Source organism: Oncorhynchus nerka, linkage group LG22 (assembly GCF_034236695.1).
Source record: "Oncorhynchus nerka isolate Pitt River linkage group LG22, Oner_Uvic_2.0, whole genome shotgun sequence".
NCBI lineage: Eukaryota > Metazoa > Chordata > Actinopteri > Salmoniformes > Salmonidae > Oncorhynchus > Oncorhynchus nerka.
In genome coordinates this window covers 30,486,343-30,506,415 of record NC_088417.1, presented here as the reverse complement: position 1 = coordinate 30,506,415, position 20,073 = coordinate 30,486,343, and the positions used below count along the sequence as shown (strand labels likewise).

The 20,073-nt window shown below is 45.0% G+C and overlaps 1 protein-coding gene across 2 annotated transcripts in view; it reads right to left on the bottom strand.

Annotated features, from left to right (window-relative positions):
- LOC115104519 (partitioning defective 3 homolog) overlaps positions 1-20,073 on the bottom strand; it is a 581,101-nt gene that overhangs the window by 210,326 nt on the left and 350,702 nt on the right. For both annotated transcript variants that reach the window (XM_065007121.1, XM_065007122.1), the window contains exon 15: positions 4,622-4,808. In XM_065007121.1, the coding sequence (XP_064863193.1) occupies positions 4,622-4,808 (187 nt within the window). The remainder of the gene's footprint in view (positions 1-4,621; positions 4,809-20,073) is intronic.

Here is a 20,073-nt window from a genome sequence, read left to right as displayed (position 1 = left end):
AGAACATCTCGTTCTGTTTGGAAAGGAGAACTGGATGCAAGATCAATGAAGCATAGGACAATTATATGAGGAAAGATAAATACTGATGTAGTTTGGACAATAGTAAGAACAGAAAAATAAAGCAGATAAATAACTTTCACAGTAAATGTTACAGGTATTGGGTGTTAGGTGGACTAAGGACAAATTTTCCAAATTTGCAGTATCTTTTCCTCTCCCTATTTGGCCTGAAGTGACCATACTAACCTGTCATCTCTCTAATGGTTCTCTGGCCAAAGAGGTTTTCCCATCAGTCATTTCATAATTGCTAGTCATTATTGCAAGAGCAAAGGCACACATCTATGAGTCAGAGTAGAGTGGCCATTTTTCAATTTCATTTTTCAATGGAAATTCACAATCATTCTATGAATCAGAGCATTATGAAAATAGACATCCATTAATGTCTACTTCTAAAAGGCTAAACGTTCACTACAACTCAACATGCTAAAAGTACATGTTTTCTCCATAGCCTTCTTATTACAAACTCTGGGTTTCAATTGGGCTGGTGGGTAAGACGGTCCCTGGCCCTAGTCGAGCCAGAGGGGCATGGTAGTGGATGTAAATGACTAAGATGGCAGCGCAGGCCCACCCTAACATCCACCCCCATTACATTGAGGATCTGTCCCAAATGGCACATTTCTTTTTTACCAGGGCCCTGGTCATAAGTAGTGCACAATATAGGAACTAGTGTGTCATTTGGGAAGCAGCCTTAGCCTCTGTAGGAGGACTAAAACGACCCACTTTGGTTCCAGTAACAGGGTGGTAGAGTGGCTAATCTGGAAAGTAATAACAAGCATCCATCTCCTTTGACATCTGCTTAGAGAAGGGAACGTCAAGGGGGAATATAGGCCTGTAGTTCATTCCAAGAGCTACTACCACATTACGAGGAATTGCAGGTGCCCCTGTAACTGCTCTCCAATACAGTTGATCATAGTTTATGTGTAGGAGATCAGAACGAACACTAAACATATGCATCATGTTGAACTAACGTCAGCTTAAGCAAGTTCCTATAGTTCACCGTTCCTTCAGGCCTCCATTCCTGTACCTTCCCGTGCTCTCCACCACCACACATTCCATTCACATTAGCAAGGCTGTCCCATAGTATCAGAGCAGATTTATTTGAATAAATGCCTCCGTACCTTGTACTGTAAATCACTGAGATAATCAGGAAGTGGTACGTGTTATTAAAAAACCATTAAGTATGAAAAGTGTGTACATGAATGCTCTCACTAAGTCGCTCTGGATAAGAGCATTTGCTAAATTGCTAACGACTCAAATGTGAATGTAGGCCTGTTTGGCTTTTGATATGATATTGTGATTGAGGAGTGGTGAGGGGGGGGTAAAAAGAGACGGAGGTTATGGGTTATGCCTGTGTCTGTCCTGGATCGTCGTGCATACCATTTTCAATTGATGTTTTCTGGGATTCTTTTGGCTGGTACAATTTCAATCCCTTGTCTTCAGTAGAAACTATACAGCTGTAACAATAGGAGAGCGCTCATTCCACCCACAACATGTTCCTGCAACACAAACACAAACAAAAGACACACACACACACACGCACAAAACTAGATTGCTCCTGCATCTCTTGGAAAACTAGGTCGCTGTAATAATGTGTCTCGTGTGAGATGGGGTTTTCTTTGCCTGCAAAAGAACAATTTATCTTGTGGCCAGCCATTTGATGCACTGTACTCAGCTCACACTATGACCATGTTTGAGCAAAATGAAGGAAAATACAGACTACAAGGTTTCATATGGGGGAAAAGACAGTGCCATTATGTATGCACTAAGGTGTGTAACCCTGGTGCTGTGTAGTGCAGAGCTACGGCTCGAGAAACACACATCTCATACTCGCACACGGGTCGGAGGTGAGTCTTTCACAGCTCCACATAACGCATATTCAATGATTCCAGGGCCTGGTTGGATGTGGCGTGCAGCTTAATTAAAAACCAACAATTCTAAGAAAATGGGGTCATGGCTGACCCAGATCCTACAGTCTAAGCACTGCTATTACCACGGTATGACGTGTGTGAGCGCCCGTGTCTGTGTATGTGTCAGAGAGAAAGAGTCTTTTGTGTGTGTGTGTGTGCGCGCGCGTATTTGAGCAGCTGTGGGACTGTGGAGGGAGTGTGTGAGAATGTGTGTGTGGCGTGCGTACTGGGCTTCTGAGATATGAATAATTCAAAATAACCCAAGGCAGTGGTACACTGTGTGTGTGTGTGTGTGTGTGTGTGTGTGTGTGTGCACGTGCATGTGGGAGATAGAGAGATAGAGAAAGGAAAGAGGGAGAGAGAGAAAGAGAGAGCGTGTGAGAAAGCTTGAGTGTTGTAATAGCATGTGCTGTGGCCCTAATCCACAATGACAAAACTCAGACATCACACAACCAACAGACATGCAAACTTAAAGCTACTCATTCATAATAAATCAAAGAGAGAGAGAGAGAGCGATGGGGGGAGAGAGAGAGAGAGAGCGATGGGGGAGAGCATGAGAGCGAGAGATGGGAGAGAGAGAGATGGGAGTGAGAGAGATGGAGAGAGAGAGGTGGGGAGAGAGAGAGATGGGGAGGGAGAGAGAGAGAGATGGATGGGAAAGAGGGAGAGGGAAGAGAGAGATATGAGGGATAGAGATGGGGGAGAGAGGGAGAGAGATGGAGGAGAGAGAGAGAGAGAGAGAGAGGGAGGGAGAGAGAGAGAGATGGGAGGGAGAGAGAGAGAGATGGATGGGAAAGAGGGAGAGGGAAGAGAGAGATATGAGGGAGAGAGAGAGAGAGAGATGGGAGGGAGGGAGTGAGAGAGACAGAGATGGAGGAGAGAGAGAGAGAGATGGAGAGGAAATATGGAGGTATGTCTCTTGGGGGATTAAAATAAAAATACTAAAAACAGAGAGAGAGATTGACCAGGCTTCTCCTTCCTTCCAGCAGAATGGAATCTCTGACTAATAGAATAACTCTTCCCTGCTAGTCAATCACTGTGTTGCTGTACTGTCCAATAGCATATTGCAATATGTTTCACATGATCTTGCCTGACCAATCGAGATAAAGGAAAGAAAATAGTGTATCTTGATACGGTCTCTAGGAGGCCGGATGTGAGTCCTGGTACAAACATCTGTCATGGACAGTCATAAAAAAAGATATTATACTTAAATGTAGGGTTGCAAAGGGAGGGTATATTACTGGAAACTTTTGAAGTTTTACCAGTAAACTACCAGAATCTTGCTAACTCAAGGATTATATGTAATTTATTACAAGACATCTAGTGGCCCTTTGGGGTAATTCAGATGATCAATACATGTCTGTAATTACAGTATATCTTGCCCTCTGTGTGTTCTAATCACAAGTACAATATATCAAATATTCAAATAAGATGATTTAAGATAAAAAATAGAATGACACAACGGTAAAACATCCTAAATGCTGTAAAACATCACCCTAAATATAAACCATCCATTTAGTGAATGTGTTTAATATGAGGGTTTCAGCATGAACTATGTTTGAACACACTTGTTTATTTTACTCTGTCAATTTATTTGTTTTGGTGCCAAACTGGTGGCAGTTGTGAAAAAAGTCAATAGTTGGGAGAATTAATTGAAAATAATGCCATTTGACGATTAGATGTTTTTTTCATTAATTAGTCTATTTTCTCTTGAAAGATATGGTCCATCCACTAAAAACTCAATATGAACACATACATATAAAATGTTTACTATAGATGCATTTTTTTGTATAAATTACCAAAGTCACCATAGATTGCTATAGATTACCTGTTAGTTACTGAATATTCTGGTCACTTTGGTAAATTACCAGTAGCTTTGCAAACCTACTTAAATGCCACCACCAATTCCTGTAGCTGAACACTGTAATCAATAAATACCATTCACGCTTTCATATGTACGATCAGGGTTTCTATACAGAAGCATTATATATACCTACATTGTTTACACTGAGCCAGAGACACTGGAGCCCAATTTTCCTCATAAAACTGCAGAACCACTAGGTAAGGCACCATTGAATTGAGTGTACGGTCCCAGAGGACTCATGGCCCCTGCCCGTCATTGGGCTGCTGAGCCCCTGGTTCCATATTTAATACTAGCTGCTCAAGATGTTCTAGAAGGCCAAACCAGGGGGAAGTGTGAGACACCCTGGGGAAGAAAGAGGACTGGCTAGGACCCCAGAGAGATGTTTAACTCAACCATCTTCCATATTCCTTCTAGGTCACATCCATTATTAAACACTCACAAAGGCAAACACGTGCACGCACACACGCACACGCACATACACACAGTCATGAAGGTGTGTGCACGCGCGCCCGCACACACAGACACACAAGGCCACGTGCGCACACACATGCACGCACACACTCAAGCACAGGCACACAGACACTTGACTACACTAAAAGAATAGTGTCAGATATCACTTTCTCATGCCCTAACGCTCCCCACATACGAAATGTTCCATAACACACGGAATCTAGACACAAAGGGCATCTTTCAAGAACATCATGATATCAATAATTCAATCAGACAGTGGGTGCTACAGCCAAAAAGTAAAGAAAACCTTGCTGGGGTGTAAAATGTCATCTCTTTCTCTCACCACTCATTTTGGTTTGGCACGTCCTGAGCCCAAGTCACTGGGTTATCTGCAGCAAAGCCCATGTCATCGTGGGAGCTGGAGGATGATTGGTCAGACATGTGGGCGGGGATCACAGGTGGCCTATCATCTTCGATCATGACGGTGTCGTCCTGGGGCATGTTCACAGTCGGAGACAGCTGGTAGTTACCTGTGTGTGACCAGAGTGAAGGAGAGAGGAGGGAGCACATTAGACATGCACTGTTTCAGTTCAGCGGAACAAGCTAGCTAGCTAAGTTACACCAACATTGATCAAGGGAATTAGTTCACATTAGGGACATTATAGTAAGATGCCATGGAACCAGACATTTCGTACATCCAAAAGACCTGGGTTAGTTCTCCCATTTCAGTATTCCATCCCACATGAGAAAAGCCATTGTTCTAGACAGAAAACAAGTGTCCCAGTCCCATCGTGTTATTATGATCAAGTCCCCTTCTCCTGTCCAAGGACAGAGCACACACACACACACACACACACACACACACACACACACACACACACACACTGATCTGTATTCTCCCAGGCCGAGCTAAGGCTTCACTGTGCTGCAGAGGAGAGGAGAGAGGCCACTTATCAGTTCATCTCAGAGTCAGGGTCAGCGGTGCAATCTACAGCCTAACCACCACTCACTGAGCAGGAGGATATCCATTTCCTGAAGAAGAGCCGTTACAATTCACCACTATAGGCTTGGTCCGAAATGGCACCCTATTCCCAACAAAGTGTGTTACTTTTTACCTTATGAGACTATGACCCAGGGAATAGGATATCACTTTTTCAGACGTAGCCATATATTCAGGCAGATATAACAAAAAATAACAAAACCAGAACTACACATATGCTTACCATTACAAAAAAGCATCTGAGAGGGTAAAAATAACACAAAATCCATGACTTCCTATGTACGTTGCTGAAAGTACATTTGTTTCCATTATCACAGGGTCATTTTGCAAATTTAGTAGCTTAAGAGCAATTGCAGGTAATTACAGAGGGGGGGGGGATATTTACCCTGGCCCTCTCCCAACAGTACTCTGAAATGCATTTTATTACATGACAAATGGATTTCACAGAAATGAATGACAACTTGCAATGACAAATTAAATTATGTTGGCTGGATCTCATTTGGCTAAACGTGAGTTCTGATGAATTTCACAGAAGATTCATTTATAATAGCTGTCTCACTGATGTGTATATAGGGGACTACTTCTCATTTGACTCTTTTCTCAAGCCTCTTTTAATGATGGTGTTCATACTACACTGAAAAGTCAAAGTCGTTTTTAACATGTTTAGCTGTTTTTAATACAACCCAAAGCCTTGTCTGTTGGATAGGAGGGACCACCACCGGCCCAAAAGGGACACGGTATAATTGAATTCTCTGTGTAATTCAGGTCTAGGAGTTACCCCCGGGCCCTCAGATATGGGAAGTTAGTTAAACTTAACAGGAACTAATCAAATCAGCCTGGGAACTAATGCCAAGGTGATTAACACAACACCAAACGACCCCTTAGTTTCTTAAACAGAATATGCATCTCCCAGTAAGGAGGGAGGAGTGTGTCGGTGGGTAGGTGTGTTTGTGTGAGTCTGTTCATTAAGGTATGAGGATGCAGTGTGCTCTGGGGAGACAAGGCAGGCAACCTTTTCATTCTTTAAATATGATCACGTGTTTTAAGTAACAATATCATCTTAATATATGTTTGTTGTTGTAGATCAGTGTTCCGCAACACAGAGAAGCCCGCTTCACTATACTTCATATTGATTGAAAAACACACACAGAACAAAGCAGGTGTCTGTTCCCGTCCAAGTCAGTATTTCCCATTCTGTCCCCTCTGGTCTTTTCTCAAGGCCTGAAACAACCAGTGCAGGATTCCAGCCTCCCAGTTCCAGTTCCAGTGTCAGAGTCGAGCCCATGCCCATCCTCATTTCCACAGCACAGCACGCATCGCCCCGTGCCACTCCTCACTTCCCTTCCCTCTAATGGAGGAGTTGGTTACCACCACCTTGCATCATCACTTCAAAGATCCACTTTTAATAACAAGTACAGACATGCCTGGATTGGAGAGAGAGTGTGTGCTTCAAAACACCTTTATCTAAATCTGTCTATTACGGACCGACATATTCCAAGTACCTCTCAGTCTCACGTCCGAATTACACATTCATCCGAAATCTTAAGTTTAGGCATAAAAATAAATAAAAACTTTATTTAACTAGGCAAATCAGTTAAGAACAAATTCCTATTTACAATGGCGGCCTACCCCGGCCAAACCCTAACCTGGACGACGCTCACATCCGGTTGTGATACAGCCTGGAATCTAACCATTGTTCTGTAGGGACGCCTCTAGCACTGAGATGCAGTGCCTTAGACCGCTGCGCCACTCGGGAGCCCTGAACTCTGAATGGTTAAGGTAAGGGTTAAGGTTAGGGATAGGCTTAAAACAAACATCTCAAAAACAACTTTCTATCACTGGATTCAAATGGGCAACTTTTGGAATCAGAGGCAGATGCTTAAGCCCATCCACCGTGCCCGTTGACAACGCCATAGCAAAACCAAAACCTACTTGGTAACAGCGCTCAATGCTGCCCCTAGTGGCCGACTTCCACGTCATCTCCCGACGTCCTCAGACATGGATGAACGTTGAATACTGAATTGTATCATGGGTGACCTGGCTGCATTTTCACATATGGATACACATACCACACGTGCACAAATAAGCATATGCAACATACACGCACGCACGCACACAGACACTAACAAGCGGACACATACACACAGTCTCCCTTTTGTCACTTCCCTTACATTTCAAGCCAAACAGCCTTGTTATAATGCGTTCCAATTTCCCCTTCATGCTTTTTACAGAGCAGCACAGTCCACAGAGAACGCGGTTTTAATTGGATGCCTGGCCACGCTTCCCTCCTCCTCCTCCGCCTGAAACAATTCCATCCAGCACCCCTTGACACAAGTGCTGAGCTCTCCAGATGAGGAGCATTTAGTGGCATTCTGTTTCCTTCTGGTAAACACACGCCGAGCACTGGACAGGTAGCCAGGACGACTCAGACCCAACGACCGGCCCTTTGAAAGGTGAGAATAATTAACAGGGAAATGCAGCGATGGCTTTTCTGCTTTCGTCGTCTAGATAATTAGCATGAGAGGAAAATGACAAATTACATTCCCTCTACCTGTTGCGGCAGAGACAAGAACCGCCCCCCAGTGAATAATTACAGCTGCCGCGTTAACAATGAGGAAAGAAGAAAAAGCAATCGCCTCAGAGTGGATAGATAGTTAACGAGTGAAAAGGCCTTCTGATTTCCTAAAATAGGCTGAGAAAGAGGAAACGGGGAGGAAGAGAGAAACGACTGGGGCTTGAACATAAAAGAACAGAGAAGCGTGCTCCAAGAGCAGGTACTTAACTGCCACTGTCTGTGCTGTCTTGTTCATTTATAATGAGCAGTAACAGCCTAGGCCTGGCACATGCAGTACTTTAATGCCTGGGTCGTGTTCATTAGCCACCAAACATAAGAAAATGGGCTAAAAGAGGAAAGGACTGCCTGACATAGAAATCCAATAAGAAAGCGTCATTTTCTTTGCTACATTATACCATAATGAGTATGACCCTATACTGCCATCTTTTTAACCCAGTGTCCTCACAGCTGGGAGCTCTGGGATAGGAAGCTGGCACATCACTTCCTGCTGATGTGTGTGTGTGTCTGTGTGTCACTATAGAAGGGCAGTGGATGGTGGGAGGTGTTAGTTAGCGTAGCGACAGATCACTGAGACACTTCCTTTGACACTTGTCTGGAACCATTAGCCAGTCAGTGTCAGAGCACAGAGCAGGAGGGAACAGAGGCTGTGGGGAGGCCTGAAGGCTAGGAGGGAGGGGACATTCAACAGTAACTATGGCTGATATGACAGATTTTTGTTCACTTTTAGTCCTTAATGATGGTGCCAAATGACATATAACAAGCTCTTTTGATTATCTGACATGAGCATATTTTTTGAGTTCGCCTTTAAATCTACTCGGATAAGACATTGTTACTAGAATGGGATTACTATTATCCTGTTATTAATCGGCAGGGTTTCTTCATTACCACAATTATATGTTATTTACTGATCCACTAATGCAGAAATACTGAAGTTATGGCCAAGAAACTCCAGACTCTCTATCCGGGCCCAAAAAAATGTGCATGAAACCCACACAACAAACATCAGCTAAGCAAACACAAAATGCTTTTGTTTTGGGGAGTTCAGGAACCAGAAAATAGGCAGCATCCCAAATGGCACCCCATTCCCTTTATAGTGCACTACCTATGACCAGGGCCCATGTGTCAAAGGGAGTGCACTATATGGGCAATAGGGTGCCATTTGGGATACATAAACATACTGTAATATCACGATGCCTGAAAAAGAGCCAGTTCGGTCAGTCACGCTCATATCCTGTAGACATTTAATCAAGGTCACTTGGAGATAAAATGAATACATAAATATTCCCCTCATTATGGCTAATGTTTGCCAGACTGTGCTTCCCGTTACTATTAACAAGGGCTTGTTTGAATTAGAAACTGCCCCTTTAGTCTAATGCCCCAATATGACCCACTCACACAGTTCCCGTCAGTTTGCTGGCAGCAGCAGGATCCAAACTCCTCAACTCCAGTACTGTAGCCTTTGTCAGTTAGAAGTAAATCCGGCCTAGGTTATATACCCTCCAGCCACAATACAAACATACCCTTACTGCCTAACTGCATGGGTGAGCTGTGAGCAGTGGTACCATACCCTAACTGCATGGGTGAGCTGTGAGCAGTGGTACCATACCTTAACTGCATGGGTGAGCTGTGAGCAGTGGTACCATACCCTAACTGCATGGGTGAGCTGTGAGCAGTGGTACCATACCCTTACTGCATGGGTGAGCTGTGAGCAGTGGTACCATACCCTTACTGCATGGGTGAGCTGTGAGCAGTGGTACCATACCCTAACTGCATGGGTGAGCTGTGAGCAGTGGTACCATACCCTTACTGCATGGGTGAGCTGTGAGCAGTGGTACCATACCCTAACTGCATGGGTGAGCTGTGAGCAGTGGTACCATACCCTAACTGCATGGGTGAGCTGTGAGCAGTGGTACCATACCCTAACTGCATGGGTGAGCTGTGAGCAGTGGTACCATACCCTAACTGCATGGGTGAGCTGTGAGCAGTGGTACCATACCCTTACTGCATGGGTGAGCTGTGAGCAGTGGTACCATACCCTAACTGCATGGGTGAGCTGTGAGCAGTGGTACCATACCCTAACTGCATGGGTGAGCTGTGAGCAGTGGTACCATACCCTAACTGCATGGGTGAGCTGTGAGCAGTGGTACCATACCCTAACTGCATGGGTGAGCTGTGAGCAGTGGTACCATACCCTAACTGCATGGGTGAGCTGTGAGCAGTGGTACCATACCCTAACTGCATGGGTGAGCTGTGAGCAGTGGTACCATGCCCTAACTGCATGGGTGAGCTGTGAGCAGTGGTACCATACCCTTACTGCATGGGTGAGCTGTGAGCAGTGGTACCATACCCTTACTGCATGGGTGAGCTGTGAGCAGTGGTACCATACCCTAACTGCATGGGTGAGCTGTGAGCAGTGGTACCATACCCTAACTGCATGGGTGAGCTGTGAGCAGTGGTACCATACCCTAACTGCATGGGTGAGCTGTGAGCAGTGGTACCATGCCCTAACTGCATGGGTGAGCTGTGAGCAGTGGTACCATACCCTTACTGCATGGGTGAGCTGTGAGCAGTGGTACCATACCCTTACTGCCTAACTGCATGGGTGAGCTGTGAGCAGTGGTACCATACATACCCTTACTGCCTAACTGCATGGGTGAGCTGTGAGCAGTGGTACCATACCCTTACTGCATGGGTGAGCTGTGAGCAGTGGTACCATACCCTTACTGCCTAACTGCATGGGTGAGCTGTGAGCAGTGGTACCATGGATATGGACACAGTGGCCTACACCTCCCACTGCACCATACAATAACAAACAGAACCTAGCTGCATGGGCTGAGCAGTGGTACCATCAGGCCTACTCTCCCACTTCCCCATACAATACAATAGCAAACAGAACCTAGCTGCCTTGCTACATGGGGTGAATTAGTGAACAGCGGTGCTGTGGTGCCAGGCCTATACTGCCCCCACACAATAGCAAGCAGAACCTAGCTACATGGGGTAAAGCAGTGAACAGTGGTACCATGGTACCCGGGCTGTGGGTCGTGTACAAAGTGGCGCTAGACTCCAACACCCCCCCCCCCCCACACTCTCTACAGACCTCAGATAAATAACCTAAGAGGGGGAAAGGGTTTCCAGGAAGGAACGCAACAACAGTGCCTGTTTCAGAGCAACACTGCGGGAGATGGCTTTGAACTTGAAGTCCCCAGTCGTCATACAATGAAAACCTGTTGCCACGGATGTGTTTTAGTCAGATTGAGCATGTAGCTATGTGATATAAGGTCTGGCTGGCCATGTGACCGCCGGCTTTGCAGCTGGGAAGCAGCTGTTTGATGGTTGTTGAGATGGGACTCATGCACGCACGCACGCACACACACACACACGCAGAGTGGTTAGTCCTGTAGGTGTAATGGCATGATTTGAGATAAATTACTAGTCACAGTCGGCTGAATAGAACACTGTAGAGTTGCACAGGCAGGAAGGTGAGATAAATGGAGGAAGGAAGGGATGGAGAAAAGAACGGTCACTCCTTCATCCAAAGGAAGATGGAGAGAGTCAGAGAGCCATTTTGGTGCACATCGCCTCAGTTCTTAGCCTCCCTAGCAACAGAGCCTGCCTCTGTGAGGGCCAATCCAAAGTATTAAACCCAGAGAGAGGGGTGGAGCCATTTCCAGAGTCAGGGCCATGGCCATGCTAGAGCAGGGTGTTGAGACGGGAGCTCTCAGAGCTAAGAGGCCACCTGGACACATTCATCTGAGAGGAAGGAAGAGGAGTGCTCACTTTCAGCCACAGATCATTGAGTCGGAGGTGAGAGGTCACACTAATAGCTCTAATTCATCCTCCCATCCTCTTGTTTCAGAGCATCACCCATTCAGAAGGCTAATCTGACACTCTGGCCCCATTGATCGGGCTGGAGATCTTTACCAGATCCATACTGGTTAACAATATCAGGGCCAATACACAAACTTAAGCAGGTAATCACCTTAAATACACACTGGCAAAACGAGACCTGGGTTAGACAATGTTTTCTGGCCATTTCCACTATGTTTACACCAGAAACAGCTCCACCCACTCGGTCAATTGAATTGATTGGAGTGTTTGGCTAGATTGGATTTGTTGATGTTGCCGTTTGATCCCTGCCACTCTGTTTTCTGTCTGTTGCTCCCATGTCTGATGTATCTAGTATGGACTAAAACACTGCTATTACAAGCGTTTGAATTGTAAAAACTGACCCCAAGCAGGCAAAGGTTCATGTTTCACAGAAAGCAACCACAACAAAAAGTGTCACAAGCAGATGAAATCGATCATCCTTGGGGCATAAGATCAAAATGTTTCTGTATCGGCGATGTCAGGCTATTAAAAGTGGGTAGGGCGGTCTAGTCGCACACGTACCCATCCCAGCCTTTAAATGCCTTTAGCCTTTAAATGCCAACTTCATTATGTGTCTTTTAAACACACCTCAACCTTTTCACACCAGACACAGGCTGAAGGGAGCTAGCTCAAACAAGGTACAGAACATCCAAGCAGGGATAGGCGGAACCTTTACATCATTTAAATATACTCAAAACTTTCTCCCGAACTTCTCAGAGCAGTACAGGTTGACAACAGTGAAGATGATGCTAGAAATGAGCCTGAATGTGTGTGTGTGTGTGTATGTTCCATGTCGGTGTTCCAGTGTGTTCCACTCCTAAATGACACAACCCTCCTACAATCGTCACACCAAGTGAAGCTGAAGGATAGGAATAATGACTTAGATAACACATGTCAGTCTCACAGGTGGGCCACATCTGCTAGGGATTGATATTCCCTCTCTCTCTCCCTCTCCCTCTCTCGTGATTGATTCAGACTCTCAGCTCAGATGATGGTCCCTTCATTACTTCTATTATCTCTCATCAAAAATCCATCTGCTCGCTGACACGCCCCACACATTAACATTATAACATTACCATCCAATGTACTGTTAAACGTGGGCGGACGCACACAGAACTCATTAAAGAAAGTTTCTTAATCATTTCTCTATAACAAACCGGTAAAGAATGTAAGCACTTAAGTAAATTAGATGGGCATGGACTGTTTGAGATAAGTGACTAGATGTTACTATATGACTACACACTGAGTGTACAAACCATTAGGAACATTCTTTCCATGATATAGACTGACCAGATGAGTCCAGGTGTAGATGAATGGGAGGAGACACGTTATAGAAGGATTTTTAAGCCTTGAGACAATTGAGACATGGATTGTGTGTGTGCCATTCAGAGGGTATATGGACAAGACCAAATACTTAAGTGCCTTTGAACGGGGTATGGTAGTAGGTGCCAGGCGCACCAGTCTGAGTGTGTCAAGAACTGCAACGCTGCTGGGTTTTTCACACTCAACAGTTTCCCATGTGTATCAAGAATGAAGTCAACATGGGCCAGCATACATGTGAAACACTTTAGACACCTTGTAGTCTATGTCCCGACAAATTGAGGCTGTTCTGAGGGCAAAAGGGAGTGCAACTCAATATTAGGAAGGTGTGCTTAATATTTTGTACACTCAGTGTATTTTATGTGGAGTGAAAAAATGTGATTCATACACTCATATTCTTGAAATAAAACCAGTATGCTGCAGGTGCCTGAAGCCAGAACATTATATACACTCTCTACTGTATGAATCCTAATTACTATTCTCAGGTAGGCTACTGTAGGTATATTATTAGCATGGCTCAGGAAGTCTCTATACGGCACATAAATGGAAGGTCATGCTATCTCATTTCCTGGCTTGATGAATGTGCACAGAGGGGATGAAGAGGATGACACTGCTAGATCTATAAAAAGCCCCAGCGCAGTGTGAGTCAAACATTGTCAAGCCCTGGGAAGATGTCCTGCGTGTGTGTTTGCGGGTGTGTGTGCGCGTGTGCGTGTGTGTGTATTTGCGCGTGTGTGCATGTAAGAGAGGGAGAGAGATAGACAAACGGGGCGTAGAAATATAATTATATTTATGCTAATGCATTGATGAACACGGGAGGACAATGATGGTGCACACAAACACACCCTCCGTCCTTCCATCCCTATTCCTTTGGTGACCGTGTTTAACAGGGTTTCAGTCGGACACTCTGTCAAACAGCACATCCACCGCTGGTCCGCGGGGCCTCAATTTTCGACCACAGTGCGACTTCCTGCTCCTAGCTGGACTTTCAATCAGGAGAGTGGAAGGCACCGCCAGAGAGGAGGCTAATGACTTTAGATTCAACCAGGCCCCTTCATTATTATGTCATAATGTTCTTCTTCTTCACTTTCCTCTTTTTCCTTTATTCTCTCATTTTCACCAGTCTTAAAGCACCGCAAGAGTGAGAAAGGAGGAAGAGGATGAGAAATGGGTGGAAAAATAGTATTTTTCTCAGGCAGGCCACAGCTTCATATCACCCTACCTTGCATGGCCATGTCTACCTCATGGCCATGCAACTGTAAGACTGCATCCCAAATGGCAACCATTTTTAATCTAACCTTTACTTAACTAGGCAAATCAGTTATGAACACATTCTTCTTTACAATGACGGCCTACCACGGGCCAAACTCTCCCCTAACCCGGACGACGCTGGGCCAATTGTGAGCCGCCGTATGGGACTCCCGATCACGGCCGGTTGTGATACAGCCCAGAATCGAACCTGGGTCTGAAGTGGTGCATCTAGCATCTGCAATACAGTGCCTTAGACCGATGCGCCACTCGGACCCAATATAGTGCACTACTTTTGACCAGGGCCCAGATATAGGAAATAGGGCGCCATTTTGGCTGCGGCCTATGTCTGTAAGTAGGACAGAGGATGTGTAGATGTGTGAAGGTAGCTGACAATGTCACAGCACCAATGATTTAGTGAAGCAGACAGCCCTGAAATTACTGCTGCCTATCTATAGGCTCTATCCCTCACTCCAAGCCTCCATCCTCACGCCCCTGAATGACAATACTCTTACAAGCTCCATCCCCATCTGTTTATCCATCCATTCACCCCTCCATCCACACCCCCTCACTGAAAAGTCGTCCTCTAACCCTCCCCCACCTCCTCACTGACAAGCTCCGTTCCGACTGACAGCTTTCTAACACTGTAGGGAGCTCAATGCATGGAGAGGTGCCTCATTGCTCCGTGCCTCACCTTGCCTCAGCCAATCAATGGGATGGCACTATCTCAGCCAGCCAGTCAGATTAATGGACCTCATCCTTACATCGCTCTGCACATCACACCGGCACTATACCGTCGTTGCCATGGTGACACATTTCATTGTCGTATGATACGAACATTCCATATTTATGTGGTGCTTGGCTAAAGGATAGAGAGCTACCTGAATTAGCCTTTAAGAGAGAAACCAGTATCCATCTAGAAAGAATGCTGCCGCAGGGGATGGCTACTGTTGTATGGGCTCCTAACCAATTGTGCTATTTTGTGTGGTTTTTTGCATTGTTGGTAACTTATTTTGTTCATAATGTTAATGCTACCGTCTCTTATGACCGAAAAGAGCTTCTGGATATCAGAACAGCGATTACTCATCGAACTGGACAATTTTTTCCCGCAAAGGATATAATGTTGCTCCCAGACAAGGCCCAAATCCCTGTCATTCGCATGTGAAAATAAGGAAGTACAGGGGGATGAAATCAGGGTGCCTCTATTTGTCTCGATTTGTCAATTACAGCTGGTGCGCGATGTCTAATAATAAGGTAGTCTCGAGGTATTGCTCAAATTAGATAGAGTATCTCATGATAAGCTGCAGACCACACTATCTACCAAGAGAGTTTTCATCTATATTTTTCGTAGCTGTCTATTTACCACCACCAACCGACGCTGCTACTAAGACTGCACTCAACGAGCTGTATAAGAATCAACAAAATGGTCACTCCTTGTGGCCGGGGATTTTAATACATAAATCCGTTTTGCTATTTTTTTTTACCAGCATTTCATGTACAACCAGAAAAAGAAAAAAAACCTACATCACCTTTACTCCACACACAGAGATGCGTACAAAGCTCTCCCTCGCCTTCCATTTGGAAAATCTAACCATAATTATATCCTCCTGATTCCTGCTTACGAGTAAACACTAAAGCAGGAAGTACCAGTGACTTGCTCAATATGGAAGTGGTCAGATGACGCGGATGCTACACTACAGGACTGTTTTGCTAGCACAGACTGGAATATGTTCCGGGATTCATTCAATGGCATTGAGGAGTATATCACCTCAGTAACCGACATCATCAATAAGTGCATCGAATACATCTGTGACCGTACGTACATATCACCATCAGAAGCCATGGATTGCAGGTAAGATACGCACCGAGCTAAAGGCTAGAGATGCCACTTACAAGGAGCGGGACACTAATCTGGACGCTGATTAGAAATCTCACTACGCAATCAGACGAACCATCAAACAGTCAAAGCATCAATACAGGACTAAGATTAAATCCTACTATACCGGCTCTGACACTCGTCGGATGTGGCAGGGCTTGCAAACTATTATGGACTCCAAAGGGAAACCCAGCCACGAGCTGCCCAGTGAAGTGAGCCTACCAGACAGGCTAAATGCCTATTATGCTCGCTTCGAGAACAGCAACACTGAATCATGCATGAGAGCACCAGCTGTTCCGGACGACTGTGTGATAACACTCCCTATAGACAATGTTTATTTTATTTTACCCTTATTTTACCAGGAAAGTTGACTGAGAACACATTCTCATTTACAGAAATGACCTGGGGAATAGTTACAGTGGAGAGGAATGAGCCAATTGTATGCTGGGGATGATTAGGTGACCGTGATGGTATGAGGGCCAGAATAGGAATTTAGCCAGGACACCGGGGTTAACACCCTTACTCCTACGATAAGTGCCATGGGATCTTTAGTGACCACAGAGAGTCAGGACACCCGTTTAACGTCCCATCCAAAAGATGGCACCCTTCACAGTGCAATGTCCCCAATCACTGCCCTAGGGTATTCAGAAATGTTCTTAGACCAGAAGAAAGGGTGCCTCCTACTGGCCCTCCAACACCACTTCCTGAAGCATCTGGCGTCCCATCTAGGGACCAACCAGGACCAACCCTGCTTAGCTTCAGAAGCAAGCCAACAGTGGGATGCAGGGTGGTATGCTGCTGGTAATTTGAGCAAGACCTTTAAACAGGTCGACATTCACAAGGCCAGGTGGAATACCAGGACACGTACTCAGAGCATGTGCGGACCAACTGGCAAGTGTCTTCACTGACATTTTTAACCTCTCCCTGACAGAGTCTGTAATACCTAAATAAATGTTAAATAAAAAATACAAATATATTGTCGGTAGCCATGAAGTGCTTTGAAAGGCTGGTCATGGCTCACATCAACACCATCATCCCAGAAACTCTAGACCCACTCCAATTCGCATACCACCCCAACAGATCCACAGATGACGCAATCTCAATCGCATCCCACACTAACCTTTCCCACCTGGACAAAAGGAACACCTATGTGAGAATGCTGTTCATTGACTACAGCTCAGCGTTCAACACCATAGTGCCCACAAAGCTCATCACTAAGGTAATGACCCTGGGACTAAACACCTCCCTCTGCAACTGGAACCTGGACATCCTGACGGGCCGCCCCCAGGTGGTAAGGGTAGTCAACAACACATCTGCCATGTTGACCCTCAACATGGGGGGCCCCTCAGAGGTGTGTGCTTTGTCTCCTCCTGTACTCCCTGTTCACCCATGACTGCGTGGCCAAGCACGACTTCAACAGCAACTTTAAGTTTGCTGATGACACAACAGTGGTAGACATAATCACCGACAACGATGTGGAGGAGGTCAGAGACCTGGCAGTGTGGTGCCAGGACAACAACCCCTCCCTCAATGTGAGCAAGACAAAGGAGATTATCGTGGACTACAGGAAAAGGAGGGCCAACATGCCCCCATTCACATCGATGGGGCTGTAGTGGAGTGGGTTGAGAGTTTCAAATTCCCACCAACATGCTATCATGGTCCAAACACACCCAGAACGTAGTGAAGATGGCACGACAACGCATTTTCCCCCTCAGGAGACTGAAAATATTTGGCATGGGTTCCAGGAACCTCAAAAAGTTCTACAGCTGCACCATCGAGAGCATCCTGACCGTTTGCGTCACTGCCTGGTTTAGCAGCTGCTCAGCATAAGGCGATACAGAGGGTAGTGCGTACAGCCCAGTACATCACTGGGGTCAACCTTCCTGCCATCCAGGATTTATATACTAGGCGCTGTCAGAGGAAGGCCCAATTTTGTCAAATACTTGTCAAAATTGTCCAAGTCATAGACTGTTCTCTCTGCTACCACACGGCAAGCGGTACAGGAGTGCCAAGTCCTGGTCCAAAAGGCTCCTTAACAGCTTCTACCCCCAAGCCATCAGACTGCTGAACAATTAATCAAATGGTCGCCATTTGCATTGACACAATAAACTTAGTGTTTATTATCTATGCATAGTCACTTTACCCCTTCCTACATGTATGAATTACCTCAACTAACCCATACCCCTGCACACTGACACTGTACCAGTACCCCCTGTATATATCCTCGTTATTGTGATTATATTGTGTTACTTTTTAATTTTTTACTTTAGTTTTTATTTTTTATTTTACCTTTAACCAGGCAAGTCAGTTAAGAACACATTCTTATTTTCAATGACGGCCTAGGAACAGTGGGTTAACTGCCTGTTCAGGGGCAGAACAACAGATTTGTCAGCTCAGGGGTTTGAACTCGCAACCTTCCGGTTACTAGTCCAACGCTCTAACCACTAGGCTACCCTGCCGCCCCTATTTAGCAAATATTTCCTTAAACTCTATTTTCTTAAAACTACATTGTTGGTTAAGGGCTTGTAAGTTAGCATTTCACGGTAAGGTCAAAACCTGTTGTGTTCGGTGCATGTGACAAACACAATTTGATTTGACATGATGTTTCTGTGTGGGGAGAAAGCCCAGTTTAAATACAGGTGGAGCAGTTAACTGTCATGGCTGGCAGAAATACATGACATGTTTGCATTCATTTGCTCTATTGATTTGCTGCCGTTTGTAATAAATTACAAAGTCAGTTCTTGATATCGAAGAAGAACAATTGCATTCCCATTTAACTCAGTGTGGTTCATCTGTAGTAGGGAGAATAACATACACAAAGAGAAGCAGTAGTGCAGTCATTGCCTAAGTACGCACTAACTTAGAGGGCTGATTCAGTTACAGGGCTCTCCTCTGAGGTACTTTTGAGACTGGAATAGGAGAGGTTTGTCACAAATCATTTGATTTGTTTAATGAAAATGGTTGTTTCCATTTCTGGACCTCACCCAGTTAACTTTATATCCCTTCCTGCAGTAATTATTTTATGGAACAGTGTGTGTGCATACGTCCGTACGCGTGTCAATACATGCGTTTATTCCACTATTAAAGGAAGTTTACGTATGTACAGTTGAAGTCGGAAGTTTACATTAGCCAAATATATTTAAACTCAGTTTTTCACAATTCCTGACATTTAATCCTCGTAAATATCCCCTGTTTTAGGTCAGTTAGGATCACCACTTCATTTTAAGAATGTGAAATGTCAGAATTATAGTAGAGAGAATGATTTATTTCAGCTTTTGTTTCATTCATCACATTCGCAGTGGGTCAGAAGTTTACATACACTCAGTTAGTATTTGGTAGCATTGCCTTTAAATAGTTTAAATTGGGTCAAACGTTTCGGGTAGCCTTCCACAAGCTTCCCACAATAAGTTGGGTGAATTTTGGCCCATTCCTCCTGACAGAGCTGGTGTAACTGAGTCAGGTTTGTAGACCTCCTCGCTCGCACACTCTTTAATCAGTTCTGCCCACAAAATGTATTTAGGATTGAGGTCAGGGCTTTGTGATGGCCACTCCAATACCTTGACTTTGTTGTCCTTAAGCCATAACTTTGGAAGTATGCTTGGGGTCACAGTCCATTTGGAAGACCCATTTGTGACCAAGCCTTAACTTCCTGACTGATGTCTTGAGATGTTGCTTCAATATATCCATATACTTTTCCTTCTCATGATGCCATCTATTTTGAAGTGCACCAGTCCCTCCTGCAGCAAAGCACCCCCACAACATGATGCTCCCACCCCCGTGCTTCACGGTTGAGATGTTGTTCTTCGGCTTGCAAGACTCCCCCTTTTTCCTCCAAACATAACGATGGTCATTATGGCCAAACAGTTCTATTTTTGTTTCATCAGACCAGAGGACATTTCTCAAAAAAAT